At 42.1% G+C, this 11390-nt stretch overlaps 1 protein-coding gene across 1 annotated transcript; it reads right to left on the bottom strand.

Annotated features, from left to right (window-relative positions):
- Positions 1 to 2924: 2924 nt before the first annotated feature.
- On the bottom strand, positions 2925 to 8910 carry KCNE2 (potassium voltage-gated channel subfamily E regulatory subunit 2). Its single transcript, XM_008074060.1, has 2 exons — positions 8783 to 8910; positions 2925 to 3610 (listed from the first exon to the last, which is right to left on the bottom strand). The coding sequence occupies exon 2, from the start codon at positions 3594 to 3596 to the stop codon at positions 3225 to 3227; it is 372 nt and encodes a 123-aa protein (XP_008072251.1). The 5' UTR covers positions 3597 to 3610; positions 8783 to 8910; the 3' UTR covers positions 2925 to 3224.
- Between the last annotated feature and the right edge of the window lie 2480 nt (positions 8911 to 11390).

The following is an 11390-nucleotide window of genomic DNA, read 5'->3' as shown; positions in this document are numbered from 1 at the left end:
TTTCACAAATGAGGAAAATGGAGACACAAGGATACTAATTTTTCCAGGTCTTTAAAGCCAGCAAGTGCCAGAGCTGAGACTTGACCGTAGGTAATCTGGATCTAGGGTCTATCAGATCATTCACCATGTCCTCCTTTTTAAATAGCTTCTGAGCTGTGCTTTAGAAATAAACGGTACTTAAGTCATGTGGAGCCAGTAGACCAAGCAGAGGAACTCTAAAAGCAAATGAGGAAGAAAAGAAAAGCAGCAAGTTGTTTGAATTGGTGTTTTCAGTTGCCAGGTAAAAAGTGGAAAGCCTGGATTTGGTGGGAATTGACCCTGGAGTGGCAAATTTTGGCAAATGATCTTCCACCACTATACACCCAACGTGCTTGTAAAGAGTCAGCATTTGCCCCCTTTCCCAAAAGTGAAGTTGACTGACAGAACCCTGCATGTCACTTATACTTGCAGTGATAATCATAAAATCATCGCTGAAAACCAGGAACTAAGTAGGAAAACCGAGATTTTTTTTCCCCTCAGGTTGTCTTCGGTTGTCAAAGGTAAACAAAACCAGATACTAGTTAAAGCAGGCAGGATAGACTCAGTAGCTGTTGCAAATCAGAAGAGGGTCCTGCAGGAAGAGCTCAACTTTCATTTGTGCAGACTTGCCTAGACATGGGAGCAGGACTTGAGAGAGTCAGGGAAGTAGAAATGCATAAAAAGCGGAGAGGTTGGGTCAGTGTGATAGTGTGATCTGGGTTTGCTAGTTGTTACTTATATGGAAAAGAAACAAACTTCTATTTAGGCCAGAGGGTAGAGCAAAGCACTCACCCCACAGGGGAGTTTGAACATTTGCATTTCAAAGAGACAAGACATTTTCTGGATACTAGGAGATTTACATCTCAAAGGGGAAAAGCAAATATTGTTAATTGCAAGCTCTCAAAAGTAACTTCCACTGGGGGTGGTGGCTCATGCCTATCATCCTAGCACTTTGGGAGGCTGAAATGAGAGGATTGCTTGAGCCCAGGAGTTCGAGACCAGCCTAGGCAACATAGTGAGACCTAAAAATAAAAAAATTAACCAGGCATGGTGGCACACTCTTGTAGTTCCAGCTATTTGGGAGGCTGAAGTGGAAAGATCTCCTGAGTCCAGGAAGTAGAGGCTGAAGTATGCTGGGCAACAGTGAGACTCTGGCAAATGAATAAGTAAATACAGGTGACAATGACAGAGTGACACCTCAACTCATAAATAAATTAAAAATATAACTGCTCTAAGAGGGGACTCAGGGGCCTATTTGTCACCAGGTTTTGGCTAGAACAAATGGTAAATTATTTTCATGCAGTATTCATTTCTCTCAGGCAGGCACTTTGGCAGGAAGCTGGGATAACCCTAAGGATATGACCTTCACTGTTAGAAACTATACTAATGTTTGTTCAAGTCTCTCAGTGTGCAGAGGTGAATGAAATCATTTTGGCCAAGAGTCTGAAGTTTTCATAGGCCAGGGTTGGGGTCTAGTCAAGAAGAGGACTCAGAGGAGCTTGACTTGTTTGGTTAAGGAGAGAGTCTTTATCACCTGGTGGAAACCTCAGCTCCTGGTCTGGATACATAGTAGGGGCCTGGGATTTATAGACTGCTGCTCTGGGCTCTTTAGGCTTGACGTTTCCATGGGTGGATGGCAATTCTGGGTTTCTGATCTAAGGAAGGAGACCACTCTTCCCACATCTGCTCTTGGAATAGGAATGACTTTCTCTAACACTGTATTGAATGGTGTTATTAGCATACTTGCAAGTCTGTTATTGGAAAATAGACACCTTGTATATAGCTCACTGTAATTTTAAGGAGACAAATCTTGTAGTTGGTACACAGGGTTGTACAGGCATGCTTTGAAGAAGAGTTTCTTTTCTAAAGTTTGTCTTAGTGCCCAGAGGCTTGAGGCCCTGCCCTCCACTACGGTGGCCTGACTGGGAGGAGGGAGAACACAGTAAACTAGAAGCTACGTGATGCTGAGGTCCTGCACATCTCTCTGCTGTCACTGACCTGATAATTTCATCTGCTCTGAGAGAGGAGGCATGTCCTCCTGTCCCTGTGCTGGCTCTGTCCATTTTGTAATGGTGTCTGGCAGGACCCTGTCCCATTCTGTCATCACGATGTTCACTATTTGACTCCCTCTATTGTGTGAGTTCCTCCAGCTCAGGTAGTCTCGTTCATCTCTGTACTCCTGGGTCTAGGCCAGTGATCCAAGTCGATCAATGTTGCCCAGTTGAATTAGTGAATGAAATTACCTAATCTCAGTGAACTGCGATTTCCTCATCTATAAATGAAATGGCCTGCCAACAGTAAGATGATAGCCCTGACATCGTGCACCCCACGGTGCAAAATATTAAGCAGTTACTGTCTAGCTTTTCAACAGACATCAGCAATATAGATATTTTCTGTACCTTTAGTCTTTCAAACATAAGTGAAAATAATTATACATAGAAGAAAATAAAATTAATGAGGAGAATAAGTTGTTTATCAAGCAATTTGTTATAATTTATTATTTTTTTCTTAATAATGAGAACTTTTAAAGGTTAGTTTTCTGCAAGACTTTGAATGTTAGTTTAAAAATATGTTTCTGTGGCACGGGTAGTTCTTAAATATTGGACTTCTCTGGTATGCAGTATTTGCCCTTTGAAATGTTTGTTCCATCTTCAGACATTCAAATAAGTTAAATTCCAGGAAAATAATAAATGTAAAATAACCCTGTGGTTCTGTTCATTCATCATTTCAGATTCTGCACCATGAACCAATAAATAAATGCTCCTATGTCAATCCAGGGAGTAAGTGATAGATTTTGTAACTCAGCTTCTGGATTTATAAATTGAATTTGTCATATACAAATGATGTTTCATGAGAAAGAAGATTCAATGATTTGTAAATCTTTCCCTTATATCCCCACTGCCACTGCCTGGGCACTTTACTTCAATTTTGGCTTTATTTTCACTATGGACATTGATTAAAATGACATTGACATTGCCCAGAAAGTAGAAGCAGTCTTTAGCATAAAATATTGCTCTGATAAGCAAGCATAAGTCACTGAGATTGAAATGTCATCTGTCTTAGTTGGTCAGCCACATAATCTCCATGAAAATTCTCAGTAGAGAACGAGGAACTCATTTTAAGCAATGACACTTTAGATTTGCTTCAAGTCATTGGCATCTCTTTATGTCTGGATGTCAGGTGTTGGCTTGGTGACTTTCTCCCTTTCAGGGAGACATTTTGAACCCTGCTGCCCCAATATTCTCATGGATGGTGGCCTTTGATTCTTCTAGATTCAAAATTTGACTCTTGTACTTCTCCTGCCAGTCCTCCACAATGTATTGGTGGTAGGGGTCATTGGAATGCTCCTGTCTCTTGGATTTCACTGTGCTCACCAGGATGGCTACAATGATGAAGGAGAACATTCCAATCATCACCATGAGGTACAAGATGACATAGTAGAAGTTCTCTGCATCCACTTTGGCTTGGAGTGCCTCTTGTTCAGCTGTTGTGTTCCTGCGCCAGTGGTCCATATATGTAATAAAAACTTTTTTGAAGACATCTTCCAGTGTCTGTGTGAAATTAGATAAAGTAGGCATGTTTCTCTCTCCTGCTGCAATTTAGATAATAAAATAGATGAACAAGGTTAAGAAAACAGATCCTTTCTGCATTTGGCTACCTTAAGTGAAGGAGGGAGAGAGGGAGGGAGGGAAGAAGGGACATGCCAGGGAAGTAATATTATTTCTTCTTAACCTGGCTAATGATTGACTGGGTGCACATTTTGTTAATATTTAAAGTGATCAAATACATTTTATTCATTTTCTGTATACATGATTATGGTATAATAAAAATTTAATGAAGGTCATAAAACTATATATACATTTTGAAATCTATGTATATATGTAAATAAATGTATACCTACAAAAATGGAGAAAAGGCTGGAAGTAAATAGATCAAAATGTTAATGGTGGGATGCATTTAAAGATAAATCTTTTTTCTTTTATGCTTCTCTCATGTTCTAAATCTCCATGAGTAACCTTGCATTGCTTCTGCTTTTAAAAAATCAGTAGCCTCCCAACAGCTAGAAAAATGCTGCATTCATAACAAGCACTCAACAAACACCAGTGGAATGATGCTCTGTTTTTAGAGCATCATGAGGCTTTATGTTAGATATGACATGGAGGCAAAAGGTCGCAAAGGGCATTGACAGATTTTCCTATTTGTTCCATCTCCTACACCCAGGCAGCGCATTGTCCCAAGTATCCTAAAGGGATAAGTATATGCATCCATATTTGAGAGAAGTATTTTAGGTAAGTGATACAAAGAAACAATCTGAGTGACCACTCACATTTTTCAAATCCTTCTCTCCTTCTTCATCCTTACTATCCCTCCCCAGCCAACATCTCTCACTTGGATGATACAATACAAACAATACAGTACCATACAATCCTCCCCCAAACCTTCTAACCGGGGTTATATGTGCCCCTTCTGCCCTGCACAGCGCTGTGCCCTTATTAAAGAGAGAAATGGATCATGCCATCCTTGCTTTTAAAACAATGCAATAGCTTCTCGTTGTTCTTAGGATTATAATTCCTTAACAGGATTTCCCCAGCCTGGCTTGAGCAGGCTTCTGACACCTTCCCTATTACCCCCAGCTCACCATAATTTGGTCACACCTTACTCTTTCCTCCCAGACAGTAAACTCTCTTGCCTTAGGGCATTGGCACCTTCTAGTCCCTCAGCCTAGAACAAGTTGCCTTCCTCTTCCACCTGCTACCTCCTCATTCTTTAGGTTCTAGCCTCCCTGTCATTTCTTCTGAGAAGACTTTCCTAACTCTACTTGAAATCAGTTCCCACCAGCACCACCACTACTTTCTCCAATAGCATCTTATTATTTTTCTTCAAAAGCACCCTTCACTTATGTCGTATTTAGATGTATATAGCATGTGTGTGTGATTATTGGTTAAGAGTCTTAGCTTTTCCACTTGACTGCCATGTGTATCGACTTTGACTAGCTTGATATAGCACATGTCTGGCAGAGAGTCTGACATATAAAAGGCACTTGGTGGATGTTTGATGAATGAATTAAAGTGCCAGGCACTATGCTAAGCTTTGAAAATGGGAACTCTGTCTGTGAGAGTCTCAGTTTTATAGGAGAGAGCAAATAAATGACAATGCAATGTGCAAAGTGTTGTAACAGGTAAGAACAAAGAGATAAGGGAACTCAGAAAATGAAGTTGAACATGATTCATAGATGGGGCAAGTGAATGTAAACAAAATGGGAAGGAACATGGGCAGTAGGTAAACCTGTGACTAGCAGGAACCTGCAGGCCCAATCAGTAAAACCCAAACAACCTTGCCATGGGCTTGCCTGCTACTGTGTTCTTAAAGGAATGCTCCCTCTCTTTAGCATGTGATTTTCTTTTCTTCTTGGAAAAGAAGTTTCACATCTCCCCATCTGGGGAAAAGGCACAAATAAACTTCCATGCATTTCTCCCGCAGAATATGCCTTCCCGACATTTGCCTCATTGAGAATTACTCTAAGATAATACCGTATATCCCTCTCAGTCTGATGTTTGAAGTTCTGTTATTCAGAGAGCCCTGAGATCTGTCTCTCCCTCTCCTCACCACACAGAGCCTAGTGGGTTGGAAGGAAGTTTTATAAGTTGATAAGTTTGCCCCGAGGTATACACCAAGCACATTTTCTAAGCAATGTAACAGATATGTGCCCCCCCACAATTTAAAATACTGCAGTTCACTGTGAAAGAGTGTAACTTAAGCTGACTTTGATTCACTCTAAACTTTACCACTGGCTGTTTTACTCTTGAAGAGAGAAGTTCTACTCATTTGGGGTGAGTGCACACTAATTTTATCTATCAAGAGACAACCCTCCCACCCCCACTCTGTGCTATGTCAAGGTCAATCTTGAAAACTCAATGAGGCAGGATTACTTCACCTGTGAATCTTTTCATCATCTGTTTCTTCTAACCCTTCTCCCCAGCTTCATTCAATATAAAAAACTGTGATTTTTGCCAGCTTATATATTTCCCCCGTGGTGCCCTCTAGAGAAAATTCAGGGTTTTTTGTTTGTTTGCTGTTGTTGTGAGCCAAACTGGAAAAATAAGTAGAGCAGAGGCAACTAAGAAAGAGCCAGAAGAGCTGAGTTTACCAAACAGAGGGCTGAGGGTCCAGAACAATACTAGGAATGGTGTTGTGGGTAGTTCTGTGTGTAAGAGTGTCCTGAGGAACTGAAGGGGAAGAAAACTGAGCCAGGGATGAAGGGGGCCTCGTTTGGATAGAGTCACACACCCTGTAGTGTTCTTTCTGAGGTACTGTCAAGATTGGAATGATTCAAGGCTTTTTTTGGTTGCTGGACAGTGCCTCCATGAAGGAAACTCCACGTGAGCATGGAGTAGGCTCACCTCGTACCTGGGTCCCCCAAAGAGATAGTAGCTTCTCAAGCTCCAGAGTGATTTGCACGCCTCTGCCCGCCCTGCCTCCCATGTAGCTCCTTGGTAGACTGTGTCACTGTGCTTGGAATTCCCTCAGTTATTCCTTTAAGTGGAAGAAGTAAAAAGATCCTAATATTCTATGGCAAGGGTGACAGACCAAGCTATATTCCCTGTCAACATCTTTGGGAGTGTTTTCATCAAAGCAATTCATGAGCTTCTCAATACATGTGAAAAATCCAGGCAAGCACTTGCCTCCTTGAGGGAGTGAGGCATAGGAGAGCAGGGTATGGGAGAGGACCCAGTATTCCAAGAACTGCCCTTAGATTCTGGAGCTGGAATGATCACTTGAAGTATTGGGGAAGAAATGGAGCTGGAAGGGAAGAGGAGAGAACAGTGAAGCAACCTTGGCCTTCTGTGTGAGTTTTCTAGTGTTGTCTATTTGTGTGATTGTCAAAGCCACTCTATAAATTTTTTCTTCCCTGATGCTTAGAGAGATGAATTAATTTGAATCATGATGACTTGAGAGTTTGAACTGCTGGGAGGCAGGGACAGTTTTACCCATCTTTGAATCCCAGGTCCCTACACAACAATGGGTGCAGAGCAGATATTTACTAAAAGTTTGGTGAATGAATGAATGAGTGAACAACTGTTCCTCTCTGTAGAATTCAATGGGAAACTACCATGACAATGATTCTTATTTGTGGAGAGTGGGGTGGGGTGATGTCACAGATACCTTAAAAAATCAAACTATGTGATTTTATTTTTCCCCCAGAAAGTATACATATGCACATACAGGTTCTACATTCTATTTCAGGGGACTCCTGAGCCCTTAAGGCCCATCCAAGAATCTCTGCAACAAGATATCTTTTGAGATGAGGGACCTCAATGCTGAATTCCACTGGAGTCATTTGGGTTTGTTTCCAGGTATAGGCATGGCAGTGAGCACCAGTCCTCTAGAGTGAAGTGGCCAGTACTGCCCATTATGGGTTCAGCTCTTCTAACATGGACAAAGGCCCACTGCTAAGCAGATCAGGCAGTGCTTTTTGATAAGACATAATCAGAGAGATGAAAAGCACCTATGAGGATTAAATACCTATGTGCTGACCCCTGGCCAGGCTGAATACTAATGCATGTGATGTGGCTGAGTAGTCCATGTCTCTTTGTAACCACAGGCAGAAATACAAATCACAGTGTGTGAAAGCAATTCACTGAAGGACATTATGCCAAAACATACTCAAATTATAAGTGGGTCAATTTAAATTTTTGATTCCCAGAATAATTATTTAACTGATAGACATCAACCATACTTGGCATATATACTTATCTTAGGTGTTTACTTTAGTAATGCTAAGACAATTATTAGCTATGTTCTTTTGAATACTATGAAGTTGCCAATTATATAGGTTAAAATGATAAAATATTGTCAATTTCTTGTGTTTCAAGCTAACACAGTCTACATTTCCAGTAATGGTTCTTGCTGAGTCATAGAACAGAGTGGGCCACTAGAGAGTATTTAGGCTGGCCTGCTCCTTGGTAAGTGGGATAATTATACCCTAGAGAGCTTAAATCACCTGTCCAAGATCAAGGGCTCTCAAGTTGGCCACAGTGCATGAACTAGAACCCAAGTCACCCAGACCAGTGCCTAACATTCACTGTCCTAGCAGAGGTCACACATTCCAATAACGTTGTTTCCATTGCCTGTGGCTGGTCAGCTCAATTGGGTGAAAGACCAAGACCATGGTTTGAGCCTACACACATCGTTAGTTGTCCCCTGTCTCCAAGCTACAGAATGATCCCCTAATTCCAGCTGTCTCTGTCACAAGTGTGTGTTAATACACAATAAGGCCAAACTGGACCCTATAAGGAAAGTAACATTCATTTGACCCCCAAGTTCTCTTTTCTTGAAAGATGGTGAATCATTAGCATCACCTGGGCCAACAAAGGGCAGCAAAGTCTTACTTTTTTAATATCAAGAAGAGATAAAGATATAATTACTTATATTTATCATGATTCCCCCACTAAAAAATCTTTCACTGAGAACCAATGGGAGACCTAAACTTCACCTGTACGATTAACACTTATGTACCTAACCCTGAATTGTACCCCACATCTTTAATATATAAAAAAAGAATCTTTCAAAATTTTCATCCAAAGGCAATTACCAAAGAAGTGCATAAGGAAAACACAAGAAAGGAAAGAAGGAAGGAAGGGTGGGAGAGGGAGCCAGGTCAACTACCAGAAAAATAATTCCTTTTCTAGTTTTCTGGAAAAGGAAAATAGGTAACTTTGTTACTTAATTCCTCAAAAATATAAGAAAGTATAATAAAACCTACCTATGTGGTGTGTGGGCAGTATGGAATTCCTCTACAAAGTCAGCCTTCTCTGAACCTTCTTGCTGGTGTTAGTGAACTCTCTTAAATATCGTACATAAATCTCAGCCTGCTAGCCACCATCAGCTTTCCACCAGCTAAGCCCTGGTTAACTGCAGCCCACAATCCTAGGCTTTTATGAACCCAAATGTTTAATCTAATCTTATGTGGAAAGTTAAATACTGACTGGCAGTTGGGAATTAACCTTGGTGCCTGATGGAGTGTGCCGTGTGGAGTCTGACTTTGGGTAGAGTGGTACGAGTTCCCCCTTTGGGCTCTGTGATACCAGCTCCAGCGAGGGGAGGGCCTGGGCACAGTGAGCATCTCTCCCCAGGAAAGTCTTCTCTGTAGGGCTGCCTCAGTGGACAGCACCATTCCTGCTAGAATACATGGGGAAGGACTGGGCCCCGGGGAGAGGAGGTGTCTCTGGGTGGTTGGTGTGGGTTGAAGAGAAGGTCAGTACAATTCCAGGTATGTGCCTCTGTTCTGAAGACCTCCTCATGATCTAAATTTTGTGTAAATACCCCTCTCTGGGACAATTTCCAAATGACTTTATAACAACTTTGTTGTCTTGTAAAACAGTAACTGGCCACAGAGGTACTATATGGAGGAGATGGAAGCAAGTCCAACAAAGTATTTAAGCACCCAGTGTTCTGGCCTAACAAACCAACTGTGCACTCCCTCGGGGTCAGTCAGAGACAAGAGGCCAAGGGCTAGGAGAAATGGGCATTTAATCTAATACCATGGAATCAAGGAGCGAGTCAGTGTAGTCACCCAAAAACCTCGCACCCTGACGGTTCAATTTACTCAGAATTTATAGACTCCATAGTTTCTCACTCACTTGTGGCTAAATTAACAAGGGCATGACTCAGGACTTCTAATCCCTTCACCCATCCCTGAAGTTGAATTGACAAGGCCTACGAGTAGTTTCAGCATGACTCAAGATCTCCTAATCATGTTAATGTTTTAGAGTAGCTTGTGGGGTTTATAACTACAGGGACTTTACATTTTATAGTTCCTTAAAGTAGGGGGTGGAAGTTACAACTGTCAAAGGAACCACTTTGATAATTTTAGATAAATAATTTTGAATTAAACATGAGGTATGTAAGAACCTCCAATCCTAGAGCCTTGGCCTGTAACATTAGCAAGACCTACACAAGTTCTGTCTACCAAAACATCCTTTTCTACCATGAAAATCCTTGGAATTGGGAGTAGTGGGGCTTCATAGTTGCTATCACTTAGGAGTACCTACCGTGTGCTTTTATTATTTTAGCCTCAGGTAATCACTGCCACAACCCAGTGTAGAAGGTACCATGAAGTTGACAGGCCGGGTACAGTGGCTCACACCTATAATCCCAGCACTCTGAGGGGCAGAGGTGAGAGGCTTGCCTGAGCCCACAGGTTTGAAACCAACCTGGGCAACTTGGTGAGTCCTCATCTCTACAATAAATCAAGAAAAATTAGCTGGGTGTGATGGCGCATACCTGTAGTTCCACCTACTTGGAAGGTTAAAGTGGAAGGATCACCTGAACCCAGCAGTTTGAGGCTACAGTAAGCCACCACTGGTGGCCGTAAGCATGCCACTGCACTCCAACCTGGGTGACAGAGTGAGACTCTGACTAAAAAAAAAAAGAAGAAAGAAAGAAAAAAAAATTGACCGCTGAGGAAATTCAGGCACAGAGAGGTCAATAGGTCAGGATGGCATAGAGGTGGAGCCAGGATTTAAATTCAATCTGAGTGGCGGCCCAGAGGTTACCCTCAGTCAAAATCACTTCACGGTCAATACGGCCGGTCAATACTCTAATCCTATTGTAGTTGTGTGAAAGGAAGGCTAGCTTTGTTTTAAAACTGGAGATTCTCGACTGCATGTTCTCACTCATAATCGGGCCCTGACCACTGGTCACAGGAGCACAGGGCGGGGATCAGCAGATGCTGGATGCTGCTAGGAGAGGCAGGGAGAGAAGAGAGAGGGGGCATGTGGCAACACACTGGGTACCAGGTCCACTGTCAGGGGAAGAGAGGGTTAGCTAGAAGCCCAAACTTCACCCGCATGCAACTTACTTATGTAGTAAATCCTTGCTTGTACCCAACTCTAAAATAGAATAATAATGACAATTTAAATAAATAAAATAGGAGTTTCTCACTAAATGGTTCTCTGAACTTTGTGGCTTGAAGCACATTGGGCGGCAGGAGGCAGATGGCTAAGATTTTAAATGACCTACAACACATTATGGCAAAGTGTGCATATTCAGTGAAATACAAGGATCTCTGTAACCCTGCACCAACCTCTGTTCGCATCATTTGTCCTCATGGATTGCCTTCACTGATCAAGGTAAGGCAAACCCAGTCAGAAAGGGGTGGTGTGATACAGTCCGACTCAGCTGACAGGGTCTCCATAGAAATGGAAGCAAAACATTCGAGTGAGAATTCCGCTGGGAGATTGTGCCACCTGCCGATGGAAACGGGAACGGAAGTCAATTTCCTCACTCCTAAAGCAGCCCTCGCTGTTTAACTTCCCCCTTGAGTTCGCCTAGTGCCCAGGGGAAGAGAATCAAAATAGCGTGCTAGTGCA

The sequence above is a fragment of the Carlito syrichta genome, unplaced genomic scaffold, assembly GCF_000164805.1.
Source record: "Carlito syrichta isolate Samal-C Ts95f unplaced genomic scaffold, Tarsius_syrichta-2.0.1 Scaffold316292, whole genome shotgun sequence".
Classification (NCBI taxonomy): domain Eukaryota; kingdom Metazoa; phylum Chordata; class Mammalia; order Primates; family Tarsiidae; genus Carlito; species Carlito syrichta.
The sequence above is the reverse complement of the archived record's forward strand: the minus strand, read 5'-3'. Positions and strand labels throughout refer to the sequence as shown.

Coding starts and splice junctions, on each gene's coding strand:
- KCNE2 (XM_008074060.1), bottom strand. CDS start 3,596: ATGCCTACTTTATCTAATTTCACACAGACACTGGAAGATGTCTTCAAA.